Raw genomic sequence first — 22,937 nt, 5'->3', positions numbered from 1 at the left:
CACTCTTTTATTCCTTTGTTTTTTCTTTCTTACCAGCTCCTTTGTTTCAGTCACCTATTACCATTACCTCACCCACAGTCCTGCACACTGCTGTCTTCTTGAAGTTCACATGCAGTAATAACATGATGGAAATGCTGAGCTAAACAGTCTCTCTAGCACTGACAGAGATGCCTCATAGAAAAAAGAGGATGAAAAGCAAGAGTTGATGATCATAAAGGAAAGAAATCAAGATAAACTACAGGTCCAGGGTGATATATACATAAAAATATTTTTTTTAGACAATTGTGTTATTTGCTTCTTTGTCTTAGCATTAGCCCTCACTTCATTTCTCAAAAATGCAAGCAGCATATACAGTACTGAGTTAAGTCTTGTGGTTTTCTGTCTTTGGAAAAGAAATCCCTAAAGAGATTCTTTTAGATTGCCAGTGCTCTTACTTCTTTATGAATACAAGGTATAACAGAAGTTAGGCAAAAAGGAAACAGGTGTGAGTATGAGCCAGTGAAAGCAAGAAAGTAAAATTCGCAGAAATAACATTTGCAGAAATAGCAGAATAGTCTGAAAACATGTCTGGTCTTGAATCAAGCCTGTCAACTTATCGATCAGGTAAACAGCATTCTTATTCAATAATACAACCATAAGCTTTGTAAACTATGTATTCCATGTCTTGTAATGTTCTGAGGTCTGTGATAGTCTCTTGGGTTCAGAGATCATATTTTTCCAATTGTTTTGCTCTGTGACTGGAAACCACATGCAGCCTTGGGCTTTGTTATACCACAGCTCCCTAATATTTGGAATGTTCCATAGCAACACACAGTGAGACTAAACCAGATGACAAGTGAAAGTGGTCCTGGTTATTCAATCAACATAAGAGGAATCAAAAAGAAAGAGGTTGGCTTGTAAAAAATAAATCTTGCTACAATAGGAGACAAAATCAAGTTAAAAAGAGAACAATATGCAAACAGCATTCTGAACTTCAAATGACGCAAGTAAACGTTGTTAGGTCTCTCTCTTTTATTATGACCTGACTTTAGAGGTTGATTTGCATGAAACATGAGAATACAGTAAGGATGTATTAAATATTCATCAAGGTTCATTGTAACTTTCTGTTTAGTATATTCTGTTTATACCATCCTTGATGGCTGAGTTAGAGTGGCCATGTCAAACAGAATGTCACTTTACACTTTTTTTTCCACCCAGCAGTAGTGAGACATTCTTATTTTGTCATTTTCAAAGCAGCAATATTTGTTTATGCAAGGGGGAATCTGCCACATTCAAGGTCTTAAGGAAAATGTAACCAAACAAAATCATTACAATGGGAAAAGTTTTCCCATGGGAAAGAATCCATGAAAAAAATTATTCATAACCAATAATCATCTGAAAAATAAGTGGCATGACATGGCAATTCACTAGAGGAAGACAAACATAAAGTAGGAAAAATCCTGCCATCTTCCAGTGGTAAGAGAAATTTTATCAATAATCTTCCACTATTTATCTGTGTCCTTCTGGTGCAGGTGAAGACTGCTATTTATTATTCAGCTCAGAAGTTAGCTTTCTCATTTGCTGAATTGTTGTCTTTACTTATTTTGGTCCTAGGTCCCAACTTTTATATTAAAAAGTCCAGGACACCTTTATTCCACACACTTTTTCCTTTTAACAGAGCAAAAAAACCCACCGTAAATTTGTTACTGAGTTTCCTCCTTCTGAATAACAGCAATGAGAGGAAGGAAGTGACAACTAAAAAGAAAGAAAAAGCTTCCAAGCTGAGGGAAGTGTCTCTTACCATTACAATTAAGGGGGAGACTTTGTCATCGATCAGTCTAGCTCCACTGACTTTAATTCCAACTGCATTATTACCTGGCTTGATTGTTTTCATTAAGAGTAAATAGTTGGGGGGGCTATTCTGTGGTTTTCAGAAAAACAAATACAGCAAGCATTAGCATTTCAAGGGCATTAATAAACATGAAAAAATGAGAAAGTTATACCTGAAAATCTAAGCCATCTTCCATTTCCTTCACTTACTGTGGATATTCCTACATTAACTGAGTATATGGTAAATTTGAAGGGTGTAATCAGATTCTAAACAATTCTAAGAAAATTACTCCTGTGCTTCTACACAGAATAATATTCTACTATATTACTATTTTATTTTCTATTTGTAACACCAACATTAGTTTTGGTGCTTCTGTCTGTCACTGAACACGGCATGTTCCAACACATTGCTTGAGTGTTAAACATGACACCCAAGGTTTAAATGAAAACCAAGAATAAACTGTGTTTGAGAGGACTTGAAAGTTGCAAAGCTGCTTTTAAGTAACGCTAATAATAAAACACACATAAAGATCTACAAATATTTCCTAACAGCTATGTTTTCATAAGATCTGCTGCAAACATTCTGATGTTATATATCATGCATGGAAAGAAAAGAGCCATTCTGTTTAAAGGGATATTAGAGATAGTGTAAAGTTATATATACACATATGTATCCACACATGTTTTTACAAATATCTTACGCTTTTAAGACAGAAAAGATTAAAAAAAAGTATTTTTTTTTCTTCCTTTCAGCACTTGCCTAGGCAGTGCCAACCAACAGAAAAGCTATCTTTATAAGGGAGTTATTATCCTGTGGTTTCTAGACCCCATTTCTTAGGCTGAGGTTAGAAGAAAATATATCAAGCTTTGATGACTGCTTTCAGAGCAACTCAGAGCAGCACAAAAAAGCTCAGCACTTAATAGCAAAACTATTATTGTCATGAAACTCAGCGGGTTCCATTTCCTGCTGCTCATGAAACCTTCCCTCCAGATTTGGTTATCTTGGTTTGCACACTGAATTTTCTTGTGTTCAAATTCATTTCAGAATTAAAGGGAAATGGTCACATATATTAAAACTCACCTGGTTTACAGTACTGCAGTACTGACACGTACAGCACACAGTCAATGGGGAATTCCAGACCTGCCAGCATATAGCCCACACTGCAGAAACGGCAGTTTTAATCGTCTGTGGAAGTCACAGAAACAAGGCTGAAATAATTAGTTTTCACCACTGGTGGGACATGGTAGTTACTTTGTCTTTTAATAATGACATGTATTAGGAAAATCCATTCTAAGGGTGTGACAACTCCTCTTTTGAACAAAGATTATGTTCAGTACTCATATCAGCCAAGGTCTGTAGACACCCAGAGAGATAATTAGCAAGGAACTGTACAGTGGGGTTTAATGACAAGGGCCTATCTTTCTATGTCCTGTAATTTAGATGTGAATTAGAGTCATTTCCCACACACTTTCGAGAGGAGGCACATACTTATGGACCCAAAGAGTCAGATATGCATTTTAGGAAAACCATGGGCACCTACCTAAGCTCTGTTCCTAACTCTGCAAGGAGAAGGTATGTGAAGGATTAGGTTGTTCTTAATCAAACTCATGCACCAAAGACTTTGCTAAGCATTCAGACTGGCATCCTGAATGATGCATGCCTGAAAACAGGTGCCAAGCACAGGCACTGCTAACATCGGTGAATACATTCAGGAATATTTGTCATGTAGAACATAAACCCACTTGTTTGTTACAAATAACTTCTTTTAACTAAGAAGTATATGATCAAAGAGGATCTCAGTTTTCAAAGAAACATAGTAGACTTGCATTGTAATAGTGCCTTTGCCCACATTCTTCCCAGGAATGATATGTTAACTGCTGGTAGCTGGATTTCCCCAAATGCACAGAGGTGCCAGCAGGTCACAAGTAGCAGCCACTCTAGTAAAGACATTTCATAGAATCATAGGATGGTTTGTGTCGGAAGGAACCTTTAAAGGTCATCTAGTTCAACCCTCCTGCAATGAGCAGGGACATCTTCAACTAGATCGGGTTGCTCAGAGCCTCATCCATCCTGACCTTGAATGTTTCCATGACCTTGACTGTTCCCAGGGATGGGGCATCTACCACCTCTCTGGGCAACCTGTTCCAGTGTTTCACCACTCTCATTGTAGAAAATTTCCTCCTTATATCTAGTCTGAATCTACCCTCTTTTAGTTTAAAACCATTACCCCTTGTCCTATCACTACAGGCCCTACTAAAAGTCTGTCCCCATCTTTCTTATAAGCCCCCTTTAAGTACTGAAAGGCTGCAATAAGGCCTCCCCAGAACCTTTTCTTCTCCAGGCTGAACAACCCCAACTCTCCCAGCCTGTCCTCATAGGAGAGGTGCTCCATCCCTCTGATCACTTCTGTGGCCCTCCTCTGGACCTGCTCCAACAGGTCCATGTCTTTCCTGTACCTGGGACCCCAGAGCTGGATACAGTACTCCAGGTGGGGTCTCACCAGAGCATAGGGGCAGAATCCTCTCCCTCGACCTGCTGGCCATGCTTCTTTTGATGCAGCCCAGCATATGGTTGGCCTTCTGGGCTGCGAGCACACATTGTCAGCTCATGTCCAGCTTTTCCTCCACCACTATGCCCAAGTCCTTTTCTGCAGGGCTGCTCTCAATGCCTTCATGCCCCAGCTTGTATTGATACCAGAGGTTGCCCCAACCCAGGTGCAGCACCTTGCACTTGGCCTTGTTGAATCTCATGAGGCTCACATGGGCCCACTTCTCAAGCTTGTCCAGGTCCCTCTGAATGGCATCCTGTCCCTCAGGCACATCAGCCACACCACTCAGCTTGGTGTCATCTGCAAATCTGCCGAGGATGCACTCAATCCCACCGTCTGTGTCATGGATGAAGACAATCTCAACACAGACCCCTGAGGGACACCACTCATCACTGATCTCTATCTGGACATTGAGCCATTGAACACTACTCTCTGGATGCGATTTACTACAGGCTTCTTCCTCATTAAACTAAATTGACACTAATCAGCCTGCTAGCAAGTCAAAACCCTTCCGCAGACTAAATTAGAACTTCCTAGCATTTTCATTGTCCAGGGTTAGCTTCATCTGCCTCAAGCATCTGGAGATTCCCCAAATCCTCAGATCCCTCTTCTCCTCATTTCATCCTCCTCCCTTTCAGTGCTTTCTTTGCAGCTGCTGTGCATGCAGCAGCAACTATTTAAATACTAGCAGCATATCAGCTCTTTCGCAGGCAGCCCAAGCTCTTCAGGGATGAGTGTGCAAACTTGTAAGGCACTGCAGCAGCTTTTGTTTCACTGTGCGATCAGCAGCAGCACTGGCTTTGCCTTAGAGGTCAAGTGGATTGAGGGAGGCAGCATGGTTGACATGAAACAACCTTCTTGAACATCAGGGAAATCAAAGATTCAGCTGTACTATCATGATATGTCAGGTGCAAGTCATATGGAAGGAAAGGGAGGTAGACTAATAGGATGGATGGGGTCTGTCACTGTGGCACTGCTTGTAAAGTGCTGAGTTCCCACATAAAACAACAAGTATGATAAGTACGAGGAAATTCAAGTCTTTCTGTTGCACACATTCTAATACCTGATAATTCAAAGTAGACAGCAGGTAAGATTCAAAGTAAATGACAGGAAACGGAACTAAACTCTTCCTTCCCTGGTTCATCACAAGCAGAGCCGGTTCTAAAAGAACATCACAGAAAACATCTAGCTTTTAAATCTTTATGTATTTAAATTGAGACTACATAGCTATCTTCAATTTTCCCATTTCTTGAAGTAACTTTCTGCTACTTCACCTGTATACTAGGCAAGTATTTTCGGAGGGAGATGGAGGAAATGGTAATTTGAATGATGCACTTTCGGTATGCAGTTCTCATTCAAAAAAGTCAAATTGGAGACCTGTATTAATTTCTACAATTACCGTTGTTTTCTAATCAGGACTCTTCTAACTGAATTAGACTTCTATAGCGTGGCTTTCATTCATTAGTTATAGACAGGATCTCAGGATAAATCAGGTTGGAAAGGAATTGAGGAGGTTTCTAGTCCAACTCCCTGCTCCAAGCAGGATCAGCTATGAGTTTAGACCAGGTTGCTCAGGGCTTTATCCAATCTGGTCTGGAAAATCTTCAAGGACGGAGATGGCCCAGCCCCCTGGGTAGCCTGCTCCACTGCTTGACTGCCTTTAAGGGGGAAAAAGATTTTGTGTACACCCATGAACTGCTCTTGTGCCAACTTGCACCCATTGTCTCTCATCCTCCTACCACACACTGTTGTGAGAGCCTGGTTTCATCTTCTTGATAACCACCCTATAAGAATCTTTCCCAACAGCATCCCTATATACCTGGACAACTTTTCTAAATTCCTCCTTTGTAGCCTGTCTATTCTTCCACCCCCCATATGCTGCTTTTTTGAATCTGAGATCTGTCGCGAGTTCCCTGCTTAGCCAAGGTAGTCTCCTGACATATCTGCTTGTTTTCCTGAATGTCAGGACAAACCCTTCTTGTATCTGGAGTGGCTTGCGGTAACAAGGCAATCTTTGGATGAACCCACCCCTTTGAGGGTTTTTTTTGGTCAATGTGAAAGCCATATCTGAGCCTGCACTGATGTGATAATTCAGCTAGGAAATTTTTAACACCAAGTATAAAATAGACTGTAATTCTACAGAAAAGTCTTTATCAGAATAACTCCACTTAATGCTTCGGTAATATTTTTCCTGTTTAAAAGTGTCTAAAAACATTTTCAAAATGGAAACCAAGAGTTTTACCTTGCTGTCTGTGTTCCATAAAATTATTTGTTATTTTAAAAGTGAAGGATACAGAATTTTACCATCTATTAGAGCAGTAAGAGAGAAAAAGCATCTGATTTTTCTCCATTAAGATTCAGGTGAACTGAAGCCTGCAAATTTCAAAAGCTAAACTGGTATTGTGCACACATATCACATTTCCATGTTGAGAGTGAAAACACTCAGCAAACTCTGCTTCACACCCCACCACCTCAGTCCCTGTTCTCACATTTTTTTGCTTAATAACTCACAAGAAACAATGCACTAGTTCAGTGCATCAGTGTGTGACTGAATAAAAATGTGAGTAGGTAATCAGAAATGTGTCCGTTTCCCAGAGGGTGCATGATGAACACATTTCCTGCGCTACCAAACATCAGACACAGGAAGCATCACCATCAGTACCCAAAAGTCACTGTACTGCATTTTTCTCTCTGTTTTTTTTTTTTTTCTAATCCAGGTGTCAGTCAGTATGGCTGAGAATCAAAAGTACCCTGATTTCACAGAAATAAAACAGTTAATTTACTTCAGAGGGAAAGCCCCAGAATGAAAAGGATCTGATTTCTGATAAACTGTATAAGCTTATTACACTCTAATTAAGAAATGGTCATAAGAAAAAAGAGAGTTACTGGGTATGCGTGTCTTATAGTGAAATGTGCTTCAGTATGATGAAGAAATATACAAGTAATTCCTTGCACTGACTCTGTAGTATAAACAGCATTGTTAATGCTAACAGCATTTATCATAAAATATTGTTAATTTTTTTCTGTAAAGATAAATCATAAAAGTTTGCAAAGATGTCATAGAGAAAACAGCAACTGTAAGAACAACTTATATTCAGCAATGTTTTTTACTGGAGACTTCCAATAGGTAACAGTGACTCACAAGAACCACACAAAGTAGCCAGAGAAGTTAGTAACATGACTAAAGTCACACAAGCTGGGAGCTCAGTGCTCATGGAAACATTTAGAGGTTGAGACAGACAAAGGAAAAACCTGTCGTAATCTCCTTACAGAGCTAGCAGGCATACCAAAATGGATGTGGGGAATGGACTGTATTTTAATCTCCGTATGAGCCATAAAAACAGGGAACATTTCACTTGTAGGCTCTCCATAGCCATTTCAAGAGTTCCTGCCAGGTCTCCCCTTCACTGTCATGGTAAAAAAACTCCACAAGGTCCTCTACAGTAGCTAGGGGAACCCCTAAAAAAAAATCCCCTAAAAGTATTCTGCAGATACTTCAGAAGTAGGCAGGGCAACTTTGGACACAACTGGCAGTTTGCAGGAGTGTTTCTGTGAAGCCATTTTATACTGAGGAAGTGAAAGAGCTAAAACAGAATTCAGGAAATCTCTGGTCACTTGTCCTCCAGAGTCAAGTGTCCGGCTCTGTCCATGCATGAGCTGAAACATTGAGCTAGGTATGTCCTTTACTTGTTTCATGCTGCCCACAGAACAAATGCATCAAGACTTTTTCAAGTGGAACATCATTACCCAAAGTTTAACTTGTGGCAGTCCTTGCTCTAGGTTGGTATTAGACTTCAGATATTTTTCAAATATAAAAGTCCTCTTGTATTTTGACAAGTCTGATCCCATTCAGCCCTGGTTATGCCTTACTGGTTGCAAAAAATTGAACTACCATTGAATTAATCAGGAATAAAAGCTAACATTGGGAACATCTGAAAGTTCAAACCAAAGTAATAGCTCTCTAAAAATCCCCATTCTCAATCAAATGAGTTCAACACCAAGAATGAGACCACTAAAACCAGTAGCAAGATTTTAATCTCACTGGCTTCAGGATTTCATTCCAGAAGATATTTGCTTGTAGCAGAAATTAGATCTAAAAGAAAATTGATAACGGATACCATCACTCCATTATGGACCAACCGCATGATATTAGAGAAAATTTTAGTGTTCCAAAATATTATCCCTGCAGGTCAAAAGTGCCCCCCCCCCCCCTTTTTTTTAAAATGAACACTATTTCCTCTCACATAGAAACTAGTTTCTATTTCCGTTAAATGCCTCTTTTACTTGAGAGATGGATTATCAGTAGTTTACCTCTTTAGGTCATACAAAAGACAGAAGCATTTCAAAGAAATCACTTGTTTTCATAGTTAAGTTAAAGCTCAGCTATGTGACCGGCAAGTGGATGTTCTGCAATAGGGCACCATTGCTTGACTGGCCACTCAAGCTCAGCCCTCCAGCCCAGCACAGATTTGGCCAGCTAACTCTGGAGAAGTGTGTGATGACCAGCAAGAGTACAGTAAAGCTAAAAAGTGGCCGTACATGGAAGCCAACAGCTTGCCTAAGCCAAAACATAACATTCAGAAACAAAACAGGGCTGAAATGGAGAATAAATGAGCGTAAGGCCAGTTAAGAGTGAACAAAAAGAAACCTAAAGCAGAAGTCAGAAGGAGAAGCTTGAAATTGTTTACACCAGCTAGTGGGACTGGGGCTTTTTATCCTCTTTGCTTTAACTAAACTTGTCCAGTGTTGAAATCTTGGAAATTCTCTCACTTTTTTCTCTCTTGCACTCTACCAAGAGGTCACCAGAAAGAATGGAAAAGAATGCATGGAAACAGGCTGAATACTAGCAAGTATTTGCAAGTTTCTTCTGTGCACATTAAGAAGTTAGATGAATTACTTATCACAAACCTACAAGAGGTCTGGAAAACAGTAAAAAACTGTAAAAAACAGTAAAAAGCAACTGTGCTACTGTTGCTGCAAAAAATGTTCCCCTGTCCTTTTATTGGACAGAGTCAAATGAGGCAATGCCAACCTTAAGGCAAAGAGGGTTCTGTATCAAATGATGGGGTTATTCTAATAAGCCCTAAAACTGTAAGGCTCAAAATATACTTTTTGCAATTTTCTGTAGTAGTAATAATAGAAGAAAAGGAGACTAATTATTAAACAAGAAAATATTTCAAGCAGCAATTAGCCATCATGCTCTGCATGAAATAGAGCAAAGTATTATATAGGTAGATTAAGATGGTGGGAGATGAAAGAGACAGGTCTGTTACCAACCATCTTATCATGAAACTGAAAAAACCACAGCAAATTAGGAGGACAGAAATTATGTGAAAAGCTTTCCACTGGGTCAGGCCTATTCCTCATGGTATCATGTTAAATCCCACCAGAGCCTGGACTACACTTCTGTCTACAGGAAACAAGGATAGTGAACCTGAATATGGATGAACGCATAAGATTTTGAAGTATTATATTTTTAAAGTTATGTTAAAAACAAGCAGCACTTTTGACACCACAAATGTCAAGTCAGGGTATTCAGAACAATAGACTCATGCAAGCTGGAAGGGACCAACATGTAGTCCATTTGTGGGATCTAGTCCAACTCCTGCTCAAAGCAGGATCCTCTACAATAACCATATTCATAGTTAGCAAAATATTTTCAATTTAGGAAATTCCATGCAGGTGGTTTTCTGGTTTCCTGTGGTCTACAGAAGCAGAATGTATCTCAAGTAAGAGAAAAATTCTTGTCATCCCTATTAATCTTATAGTTTCTCTTTTTCCTTTAATTCTTTTTCACTTTAATTCTACACATACTTAAGTCTTGCAGACATTTTTCCCATTCTTGAAATCAGGTAACTCGCATTGGGCTCAACAAATAAAATCTTAAAGATGAGTAGGCTTGCATAGAAAGAGTGAATCAGAGTCAGTGAAATATTCCATCAAGAGAAAAAAAGATGCCTTGAAGATCAGAGTTACTCAGAAGAAGAAAGTAATTGTCCACAGTGGAAAAAAAAAAAAAGAAATGTGAATAATAATCAAACTCCCATGTTGAGATACCTGCTCCTGAATGCAGTAGGCTTTGATTTTGCAGAGTTTGAACAAGGCTTACATGAGAATGTGAGGATATTGTTGCTTTACATTGTCTTTACACCTCCTACTACCCTAAGCTAGAAGTTCAGGTGCCACACTTCTCCCTAGATACACATTGTTCATCCCTTCTCCAAATCAGATACTCATAACTCCCAGTCTTCTTTCTACTTTTGCCAATCTTACATGAATCTTTACACGTGTTGACAAAGACGTGGCTTAGAGTGAACTAGAGAGGCAGCATTGATTTTCTTTGTACAGATATAAAGAGCAGCAGTAATAATCCAGAGATTGGGGCTTAACTGATTTGGAAGACTGGAGAGGACTCTCAGATGACAGCTTAAAGGGTCAGGACATAAGATTAGTATATTAAGAGCATTATATATTCAGAACATGAGAACAGCAGAACATAAGAACATCAGCTAGTGCCAGGTGGTCTGCTTGGTAACCACAACTTTTTCTTCCTTTACAGTACAGTACTCCACCTACTCCTCTTGCCCTTTTGACTACCTTCAAGTCCAGTAGCACCAGGATCCTAAAAGCAAAGGCTACCACAGACCCCAGAGCCCAGTGGTGTATTATCTTCCAAGGGGCTACATACAGTCTTTCCACTAGTAGGCATTTTTCTTGAATGTACTTTACCTCCCACCTATTCCAAACTTCCTCCAACCATTAGCAAATGAAGCCAGAAAAAAATCTGCATTTATTTCTGTTGGCATCTGTTAACATCAAAATATTCTTGAGTGCATTCAGTGCAACATTATCAAGAAAAGTAATAGCATCTCCTATTGATCTTCCAACAAAAACGTCAAGAGTAGAATAGGCTGTACTGAGATGAAGCTGGAAAGGACTTCAGACTCACAGAAGTTTGTCAGATATAAGCCAAGGTAATTCACGCAATGTGCCAGAAACAAGCTTTTGGCCTCTGCAGAGGCCTCATTTCAGAATCCTTCAAGAGAGCAAGGCCAAAGCGCACAGTGAAATGAATGTATTTCACCCTACAAACTACACTGTTATGTAATACTAACATAACTGATCTCCTCTACCAAATAAAGTACCTGGAAAACAATTCAAATACTGTGTGACAGCAGCATTACCTTGATGTAAGTGACAAGAACACTATTCTTCATTTACTCAGGAGAATATTTCTTGCAAGAAGGTGAAGTACAAAGTCTATGCAGTACCACCTTATAAGCCCTTTCTAGAGGAAGGTCTGAAGCTACACCTGTAACATGCATTGACATGTTTAACAAAGCACAAAGGTAAAGACAATAACTTCATTTTAAATGGAGAACACACATTCCTTGTCTGGTAAACGAACTGTCAACAGTCCTGCATTGATAATAGGCACAAACAAGCAAACTGTCTTATTCTTCAGGGGAGCAATTCCATCTAGCCCCTCTTAGACTCACAGAACCTAACTTGTGGCCTACTTATTATAAGTTCAAGACATTGCCCCTCTTTTAGCCTAAGGCTACAAAGTACAGAGATGTGGTAGGGAATAGGGATTTTCCCTTGATGTAACTTTTGTCTGTTGCCTTTTGCCCTCTTATTGTACCCTTCTGAGAAGGGTTTGGATACAGCATCTCTATAACTCTCCCAGTAATACACTGAGGACAGCTACTAACTGAAGAAACACAATGAGACACTGAGGGGGCTGAATGTCAAAAACCAGCACACTAGGTATGAAAACAAATACGGTACTGATAACATCTCTTCCTTTTTAGCCTTTTTCAGGGGGGTTAAGAGCAATTAGTAAACACCTCTACCTTACAAAGGTCAGTGTTTACCTGATAGTGTGGAGATAAATGTTTCCTGCAGTACAACCTATGCAGACACATTGATGTCACTGCTAATATTCAGAGGATCAGTAGCCTTCTGTGGTTAAAACCACACTGATGCAGACCGTCTGTCCTTGCATGCACATCTGTCTGCAGGCAACTTTCAATCTGATTCCTTTGCATCACAGTCCGCTACAAAACTGTAGATATGTGAGCAAGTTCTCAGTTACCATGATCATATGCAGCCCTGTACAAATCACTCATGAGCTATTTATAAGTCATGCAAAGTTGTATGCATTATTCAATAAAACAAAATCTTTGAAACTTCCCACAAAAAAAACCCAACAAACAAGCAGAAATTGGGATGCCCAGGGACCAGATTAAGTACTTAAACCTCTAAATCATCAACACAGACAGACAAATAGAGGGTAACAATTAATTCCTCATCTTGCTTTGTGTCCATGGTTTCTTCTTTGCAGTGGAACTCCATATGTACAAAGAACACACACCTCCCTCAAACATGTTGTAATGTTAGCATTGTCTTTACAAAAAAACAGCTCTTTAGCTTTAATCAATCTTTATACATGCCAAATCAGTTAAAATTATGGTGGCACTCCTGAAATATGGCAATGTGCTTCTAAATAATCTGACTTGGAAAAATTAAACCAAGTTAAATAAGTTCTTGCTGCTTCAAAACCCTTTCCTATGAAAATCACTTTTAAATATTTTCACAGCACGTGTCTAGACAAATCAGATACCTCTATCTAACATAATATTCTAGTTTGAAGAGCAACTGGTGACTTGTAAATAGTTTGTTGCATATGGAAGCTTAATACTGGCATATCTTAAAGTACATTTTACTAATATTCCATTGAGCCCATCTGATCAATTGTAAAATATGAAATTTCAGAACATAGGCATGTAGCAGGTGAATTCTGTCAAGACAAAACTGCAGTATTTGCAGCCCATTTGATAAAACTAAGAAGTACTTCTAATTTGAAAGTACCAATCAGAAAGGGACAAGAATTCAAAGTTCTAGGGGGGAATTTTTTTTTTTTTTTTTTGTAACACAGACACACAAAACAAACCCAAAGTAATTCAGTCTCATCCGGTTTAACCTCAACCACGAGACACCGCTGTCTGTTTTCTTTCTCAAATGACTCACGTCACTGCGCACTGAAAAAAGGGAACTTCCACAGTTTGTGGTGTGGATACACGATAAACAGATCTGTTCACACCAACTAGCAGGGCTGCCTGCGTCAATAAAAGGCAGTAGCAGAGTCAGTGAACTGACATTTGGTGCTTGGAGGATTATCGTTGCAGAAGTCACTTCACATTAAAGTTAAAGTAAAATGCCAGGATTTTTTTTCTCCCACAACAACATGGCTGAATTAAACGGAAAAGAAGACTGCAAGCTTGCAGAAGGCAGAATCTATAAAAAGAAGCAAAAGCCTTTGTAAGTATATACATCTTAGTATAAACTCTAATGTATTAGAAGTGAAAATAATACTAGAATCTTGGAGATTAAGAACTATCACTGTGTTTCAGGCTAAATGACTGCAAAGTCTGCTCAAAGCCCAGGACTATGGCATCATTAAAAATGGCTTGAGTGATGCATACCAATGAATTGATTCCCTTAAGTAATCAGGAGTAGATTTGGATACACTGGGAGCCTCTTAGTCTTTTAAAAAAAATTACTTGGACATGTAACTTCCCAGACTTCAGTCATAGGATGGAGCCATCTGCCTCTGTTTAAAATTTTAAGAGATTTAAGTAGAATTGAAATGCAACCACAATTTTAATGGATTACAAAAATGTTTGTTCATTGGTTTCAGTGGTGCAGATCTCAAAAATTATTTGAAGTGCATGGTACCACATATCGAATCAGGGATCAAGACTTCTAACTCCAGAAACGTCAGGTAAGTACTGTGATACACTAAGTTATAACAAAATATAACTACATCTAGATTACTATATAGTAAACTATTATATTAATTTCTAAACTACTTCTAGAACAAAATTATAATAATGCCTAGAATTTCCAAAATACAAAAGAGGTGAACGATAGGAAGTAGAAGCTATTCATGGAGTTAAGGATTTTTTCTTAGTGATGTGATATGTTTGCATCAAACAGTGAGGAAGAAGACACCTCAGTTAAATTTATTTTCTTCAGAGGGACATTGTATCCCTTCTCTAAAGATTTACAAGAAATGATGCTACACACTTAAGAGCAGGGGTATTACCATTCTTATTTCAGGAATATGGAAACAGAAGTATAGATACAAAATCATTTGGTCATAGTTACAGTAAAAGCTTATCTTTTGGGGAACAGAATTTGGGATAACTTCACAGTTCCTTGTTTTTCCATCTCTCTGGTTATTTTTCTTAATGTGGGCTTGCCTCCAGGGTCTCAGATTATGAGAAAGCCATATGTTTAATAAATATCTGGTACATATTCCTAGAATAGAATTGTAAATTATAAAATTTGTCTCCTTTAAACATTCAAACAAACCCATATGGTTTCTTGCCTAAAGTCCTTTCTTTTTCTTGTCATTGTAGGCTTTCTGCAGAGGAGGTAATACAGTGGTCCCAGTCTTTGGAAAAGCTCTTGGCCAGCCAAAGTAAGTCTATTACTTCAGTATGACTTCGTTCTTATTCTGAAGACAAAATTTTATCTAATCTTGCCAAATAGGCAAAGCTGTAGCATTCTGCAAACACTGCCAGAGAATGGCCAGTTGCATTTCAGTTATTTACAGCTCCAGTGTAACATGGCTACTGTTACAGCTTTGCTTCCAACTTTGGTTTTTTTCCTTCCATTTCCTACTCCCAATATAGCAAATAAACCCCAAATAACTCAATTCAGTGCTTTTTGACCAGTATTCTGTCCTTACATAACACATCAGTTTGATTTGGAATTTTCTCTCCACTGGTACCCTAACACAATCCAGTTAGGAAGGACTAGAATACAGCGATGTATTTTGGTACCCAGCATCTAGATCTAAAAACACTGAACATAATTAGGAAGACTCCTATCACCCTTAATATTACAGTATCTGTAGCATGCTGAAGAAGGGAAGGACAGTGTATTTTGGCAAGATTTTATAACAGATACTTGAATACAACTCCTGCTCTTTATTTTATCCTCCCTGGTCACAAATATCGTGCTATAAATGATAATGTATTTGTGTTGGCTTTAGGTGGTCAAGGTGTCTTTCGGGAGTTCCTGAAGTCAGAGTTCAGCGAGGAAAACATTGAGTTCTGGTTGGCTTGTGAGGATTACAAGAAAACCAAGTCTGATCACTTACATGGCAAAGCAGAGAGGATTTATGAGGAGTTTGTTCAGTCAGATGCTATTAAACAGGTATGTACAAAGTTAATCTGTGTAGTGTTACAGTACAAGGATTCTGAAAAATCAGAAGATAGAAGTGTAGCTTCACTGAGATGCTCATACGTTCATTCAGTTACATAGGACAAAGACACAGACATGTTTTTATGAGTGTACTTGCATAAGCAGGGTCACACGATACAGGCCAGTACTTGGGAGCACCACTAGCAGAAGCTCAGCAGAGGCACCAGCAGCTCAGCACATGATGCTGTTTGAGTCAGGCCAGTTTGAATTGTTTCTGGTGTTTGGAGTTATATACTTAGAGAGAGCTTTGCTAGTAGGAGAGCCATGGAATATTTCTTGTCCTTTAAAATATGTGGACATTTTGGAGAATTAAAAGTTACGTATGTTGATCATATTTCAAACTGGAGAATCTCATTCTACACAAGATTTCTCCTGTTGTTTTAATAGGAGGTTTAATTGGAGGTTGTTTCTCTACTTACTCCATTGTTGAGTTGTATTACTTTTGACTCCATAAGAAACTGCATTTCTATAGTGAGTAGCAATCTTTGTGCATAACGGAGACATGCATTAAAATTCCCTCATTTTGCTGTTCTGATATCGAACTATCACACTGAGTTCTAAGGTTGTGGATTTGTTTATTGACAAAAAAGTGATAGATATAGAAAGAGAATACATTTTTAAGATGTCAATGGCATTTGTTTTTCACTTTCCAGATCAATATTGACTATCAGATGAGGGAAGCAACAGCCAAAAGGGCTCAAGCCCCAACTCACACAAGTTTTGATGAAGCCCAGAAAACTGTGTACATCCTTATGGAAAGGGATTCATATCCCAGATTTTTGAAATCCAAAGCCTACCTGAACCTTTTGAACCAGCTGCAAACCAACACTTCAAAATGAAGTGTTTGAGGCAGTGAAGAGCCAAGTAGAGTTTGCGTCAAATATACTGTGGAGAGATCCTTCCAGGGTGGTTGGATCTCGGCAAGGAGAACCCCCGCCTTGGGAGCAGAGGTATGAGGGAGATGCAAACAGCTCCATGGCCAAGAGAACGCATGATGAAAGCTGGCAAGAATGTTACAAGGCTGAGAGCAGCACAGAGGGGAGAAAATCCTCTCCTCCCATATGCCATGGAGTCAAGACAGGATATGGGTACTATTTATTGTTTGAGCTACGCTGTGAACACTGAACCAAGTCTTACATCCCAAAGAACTGCTAATTATTAGAAAGTGCAAGACTAGCAAGCTGAGTGTTGGGAAAAGATTATCAAGTTCAGAAGAAAAATAAGGATGACTGACAATTTTGTGCATAACAAGAAAATGCCCAGAGAAGACTGATTAATGGCTGGTTTTTAATCTGTGAAGTGTTAATAAGTGTGAGTGCAGCTCCATGATGCTATTGTGCTATGTAAATATTTTATAAGTTGACATGTCTTAAAATTGATATATTTTAAATTATATAAGAATTACATAAGCTGTACTTTTACTAAGTTAGTATTCAACAGGCAGGTATGTAGCATCTTTTCTGTTTAATTTATTACAAAATAATAAGCAACTCGTCAATTGAATCTACTTAAAAAATAAAGTTTTGTGGTCATTTTACTTATTATTTTAAGTGATCTTTCCATCATAATTACTGAACTATTGAAACACATGGTTCCCTTCTGTCCCACTATGCCACTACTTCCCAACTCCTTATCCAAATATTAGTTTTCCCCACACCACCTTTTCTCTTTTTTTTACCCATTTTACACAACCATAATCTTAGTTATCTGGAGTAGGTGATCCTGACCTACATAGACCCATCCTCATGACTCCCAGAGAAAACAAAACAAAACAAAACAAAACAGAGAGAGAAGCAGGTCTTAATTTCCTTCCTCTTTTTCATACTTCCCCAGCTACCAGCACCCAAGTCAAATCTCAAATATAGAAAACATTTAATCACTGACCCCACAGTTCAATCTGTTTCAATACTGCTGTGCTCCACACATCATCAGATCACCCACACTTGCTTACATAGAGAGGCAGTAACTGGTGAGACTCACTAGCAGTCACATTCCTTGTGATATTAGTACTACTGAACCTAATCTTGGCAAGATCCAGGCTCAAATTTACAATACCAACACTAGCATCAAACGTAATTTAATTTCACTGCAAATGTTGTATTAAAATTACTCTAAAAAATGCAATGTTACAAGTAGCCTATGTCACAGTGGGTAGTGATGAGAACTAAAGTAAAAGAAGAAAAGTTGCAATTAAGCTTGAACTATGTAACTACGAACACAGGCACTATCAAATCTGAAGTGTTTAAGACCTTGTGACATTAGAGTTCATAACGAAAATAAATCAAAGCGTGCCCTGGTCTTAATGAGTTACCATCATCAGACACAGCTATCACATGGGTGGGAATACAAGATTTTCTCTCACCCTTGCAGATTTTCCATTTTCCAAAATAACATGAGCTTAGTCAGGCACACTCTGTTATTCCGTACCAAATGGAGAAGCTGTAAACCCACAGACGTCACCTCATGGGGAGAGCACACCGTGTTCATACTGCCACCCTTTGGGGATCTCCAAGGGAGGACAAAATCTTCAGCGTTACAAGCAAAACTCTGCTGGAAGGAACACAGCTAAGTGGCAGTTGCTGCCAACTTCCACCATCACCTACCGTTGTGGCTGGAAGCCACTGCAAATCACATCTTCCTACTTTCAAGGCCAGTAAATGCAGAAAAAAAGAATCTGGTCTTGCAGTATTATTTTCCTTTTGTTAAATATATATACCTGAGGGAGTCTGACTGTAAAACCGGAATGCCTCTGAAATAATGTAAACCAGTCTCCAGTTGTCTCTCTCTTACATGAATTAATCTTCCAGGATCAGTAGGAATAAATCTAATTCCTGTGAAGTAGGAATAACAACTGTGCCTCCCACACAAGGGGCATCTTCATGTTTGTTCTGACACAGTTAACATGGACCAAATGTCACCGTTGGCATAGCTTTAACCTCACAGAAGACAAAAGAGAACTATGAAGTATCAGCTACCCTCTAAACAGACACTGTCTTCAAGTAACATTATTCTTTAGACTGTAAATCCCTTAAATTAGCATGGGCCCAGTCTTCATTTATTCCCCCTGCAGTTTCACAATTTTGCCATGATTTAGCCAAACACCTGTATGTATGTATGAAATTTCTGACTAAAATCATATTTCATAGTATGGCTAGTTAGGATTTTTTTTTTTTTAATGGCTTGTTGCTGCCAGAGAAGACTGTTCATCAGAAACATTTCATCTACTGTTGGGGAGACTGCTGGGTGGGGTAATGGGTGGATACATGTTTCCAACTCAACATAGGTCTCAGAGGCAGGTATAATGAAAAGGAGAAGGTAGACTCTGGAGTCGTGCCATGGTTTTGGGTGCTGCAGCAGCCACTGCTCACTTCAAGAGATGGCCAACATTGCCGCCTGTGTCCACTGCCTTATGACTTTGCATCAGACAGAGCAAGTCTTTTCACTAAAGACTGAGTGCAACTACCACAGCTGCTCAGGTATTCACAGATGCTGCCTGGCACCCCGACCTCCTGCAAAGAGTCACTGGGTCTGTCCTAACAGGAAAGGGTGGGAAAGTGACAGTGTAACATGCTGGTTAGAGCCCTCTAAAAATAAGCTGAACCTATCCATAGAAGAGACTAACATAGGTCTCGGGGAACACACCAACCACTTGTATTACCCAGAGTTAGTATAGACCAGAATATTTCAGGAGGGAAGAAGGGACGCTTCACTCTTTTTCCACAAGCATCTCTCCCTGGTTCATGATTTGGTACAGTGTGAGAACAGAAAGTTTGTTGTTTTGGGTTTTTTTTTCCCCAAAAAGAAACTATTCTGCTCTTTACAGCCCAACCTTGGTACATTTCTAAGTCTTTTGCCTTATTTACAGTAGGAACCTGAAAACAACTACAAAGGTCAATCACCCAGGTTGTTAATTCCAGAGATATTCCAGCCCACTCCAGTGTCCCTGGCAACATGACCATGTTTCACCAAGCAATAAACAGCATAGCACAAATTCAGAGCTGTCTCTAGGATGCTGTTGTAAGCCTAGTATTATATATCTGTTGCTATAGCAGGGCTATACAAAGCTGGTTGTTTAAACAAGGTCCAAGACATCTGGAAGTATTTTATGGTAATTTATAGTGCCATCCATACTAATCTACTTTATAAAAGGAAGAAGCTATAAGTAATAGTTCAATGGTACAACTGAAACAATTTTTACAGTATTTTAAGACACTTCACAATATGTATATGCTTTAAAATAGTCCAGAGATAGGTATTTTTATGATTTCTTCAAAATAGCTTTTTCAAAATGCTGTACACAATGCTTATTTTGCAGTGAATTCTTTTTTTGAAATATCACCTAAATGGAGGTTCTTTGGACTCAGAAAAACAGTGGAACATACAGATCAAAGAGATTAAGGACTCAATATTTTCTGTGACCCTTGGTTCATTTACAAGGTGCAAGCACCATATCACGTTCATTTGCGATTTCCTTCTCATCTCCTTCCCCCACCCATGCACACAGCCTCAGTACTGCAGAGTGGTTTCACAGCTGTGGGTTGTGCCCTGCCCAGCATGGCAGACTCTTCCAAAACGGGACATGTTACACATCAAATACGGAAAGCATGCCTCCCTGGAAACTTCCCATACTCAAAGAAGAAACTTGTGAACACAAGCTCTATTTACTATCTTGTAAATAAGTTAGTAGGCAACTGGGGGAAACGGTCCTTTTTCAACGTATGCTAGACTGAGTGAACTATCAGTTAGCTGTTAAAACTTTCCAGAATAATCAGGCTCTGACTGTGATCCAACACTTATTAAAATATTAAATGTGTATGTCAAACAGCTTATTTGATTTTTTGACTAGATTTAGCTTTCCCTTTTTGGAAAAAATATACTGTAAGAGAATGGAAATTTGCTGTTCCATTCATGGTCTCTAAGAAAAACAGTTCAATCAGATTGGCCATCAGCTATGGATCAGTATAGGAAAACAGGATGCAGTACATGGAGAAGCTTTAAGATTTGACGGTAGCGACTCAGACCTTTCTTTAAGGAAAGAAACATCCCTTTCCTTCCCCTGAAGGAAACATTTTCATTGTTTGTCAGTGTTTCAGTATAAAAATCAATCATTGTACCATCTTTGGGTATACTTTTGAAGTGAATAAACTTCTCCCTGCTGCAGAGAGTTTTCTTTATAGGAGGCCTCAAGAGTCCAACAGACCCTGAATGTGAATTTGGAAGACTAACCTCTCAAATTTGGAAAACCTTCTCTAAATGTATTCCATGAAATAGGCATTTTTAATATTATCTCAAATATAACTAAAAATATGGTACAACACAGTATCATTCTCTCCAATATATTGAAAAGGCCATCCATGGAAGCCTGTTAGTAGAGACATCCTATCGTGATGCGCAGTGAAGCAGGAAGGAAATTAAAGCCAAGACGGTGATGAATAGTACACATTCATCACCTTAGACTCTTAAGTGCCACTCATCCCTGCCCACACTATGAAGTAACAGGCTTTCCGGATGTCATCTCCTTTATTGTTGTGAAATGAGTTTGAAAAGCAAAAATAGATGACAATAGGTGGAAAAATTAGATGTTCTCATCTTTCATTCAGAGGCATGGGTTGATTGTATCACAGACTGTAATGTCTACAAATGAAGCTTTTTAAAATTAAATTTTTAGTCATTAAACACAGGCAGAAATTGCAAAACAAGTTCTTGCTTAATATTCATTAGACGATTTAGATTTGTCTTGGATGCTCAGAAACAAAGTCAGAGAGGAGTTAAGGTTATCCCCTGGCTTTGTTTGGATAAATACAGCCTCAAAGGTTTTAGTCACAAAAAGGAGATTTACATCAATCAAGAACTGATGTGCTTATTTTGGAAATAAACTCATTCCCCCTCATTTCTCAAAACAGCTCCAGAAAGTACTCTCTTGAAAGACCCCAAAGATGATCAACATTTAAATTCTGCTGAGCACTTCCCTTCAATTTCTTCAAAGAGCGTAAGCACCAAACAGCCTTAAAGCACTTATCTAAATTAGTTCAATGACCAGCTTTCACATGGTCCCTTTCACTAATAAAACTAAAAATACCTTGAGTAAAAAATGAAATGCAGAAATGTAAATCTTTCAGGATCACTCTAGACTTGCGTGCAGAGAGAAACAGAGCAGATTAGCAATGCTTCTCTTCAAAGCTTGTTACACGCAGCTAAAGTACTAAAGTGACAGTGCAACTGCCTACAAACTTGACATCACTCAAGTCACAAGGGGTTTTGGTGTTTTTTTTCCAAGTTACTGTGGTCAGAGGGCTTCTGCTATTAGAGGACAACCTTTAAAAATAAAATAAACACTCTTTGCATAATAGTAATAACTTGGTAACCCATGAATTTCATACCACTTACGGAAAAAGTCAGTACTATATTTACTGTAGCAAATGGTTTGTCAGCCATGAAGGTCAAGAAGCCAGCTTTAGAGGTAGGGAAGAGACTTGCTATTGAACAGAATTTGACCAGCCATGAATTTTGAGCAAGACAACATGCTTGTTCATGCCAGTCTGAGTGAACACAGTCAGGATGTTCAAACAAAGCCCAAAGTCCAACGGAATTGTTCATGTGCTGGAACAAACATCTGGAGGACAGGCGGCCCTGGACTAACATGGTCAGATATTCTGACTAACTTGGACCAAACCGTAATCAATAACTTTACACTAAAACAACTGCGAGATGAACAACTGGCATCTTCAAAATGAGTACACTTGAAGGAAGTGTAAGTAGCCTTGTTTACTGCTGAGTTTTTGTGCAAGTGTGTATGCAGAGTTTGACACGAGAGCTAAGGGCACACAGTGCTTCGTACCCAAACCACAGTACCCACTTCTCTGAAGCCTGATTGAATGGGAGGGTTGAAAGTTCATGTAAAAACTATTCCAAGCTTCCGGTCACATGATTTCCTTTTCTACTTTGATGGTTGCAGAATATCAGGCTCACACAATGACATCATGGTTTTCAGGAAGAAAAAGGAAAGAGAAAGGTCATAGTGTACAACTGAGGTAAGGTTTTCAGAAGTGCTATCTAGACTTCAGCCTGTTTTCACTCAGCAGGTGATTGTTAAAAGAGTTTGCAGAGACTGGTTGCAATGTAAGATTTGTCCAACATTATCGATAAAACCTGAAGCCATAAATATAGAAACTATTCAAATTTTTGAAGTCAGTGGCTACTAGCAGGCTGTGCCTACTTCCACCCAGAAACAGAAACCACTTCATCATCTGTATAGCTGCAGCCAGTTTCTTGGTTGTTGTGGCCTACAGTAAAGAGCTGAAC

The 22,937-nt window shown here is 38.9% G+C and overlaps 1 protein-coding gene across 1 annotated transcript; it reads left to right on the top strand.

The window, feature by feature from the left end:
* The first annotated feature begins 13,498 nt into the window (after positions 1 to 13,498).
* Positions 13,499 to 17,172, top strand: RGS1 (regulator of G protein signaling 1). The gene is made up of 5 exons (XM_030034176.2): positions 13,499 to 13,682; positions 14,062 to 14,145; positions 14,786 to 14,847; positions 15,424 to 15,587; positions 16,289 to 17,172. Exons 1-5 carry the CDS (start codon positions 13,579 to 13,581, stop codon positions 16,472 to 16,474), a joined length of 600 nt encoding a protein of 199 aa, XP_029890036.1. The 5' UTR covers positions 13,499 to 13,578; the 3' UTR covers positions 16,475 to 17,172.
* Positions 17,173 to 22,937: the final 5,765 nt, after the last annotated feature.

Source organism: Aquila chrysaetos, chromosome 12, assembly GCF_900496995.4.
Source record: "Aquila chrysaetos chrysaetos chromosome 12, bAquChr1.4, whole genome shotgun sequence".
Classification (NCBI taxonomy): Eukaryota; Metazoa; Chordata; class Aves; order Accipitriformes; family Accipitridae; genus Aquila; species Aquila chrysaetos.
Note: the sequence above shows the minus strand (reverse complement) of the source record. Positions and strands in the feature narration are given on the sequence as shown.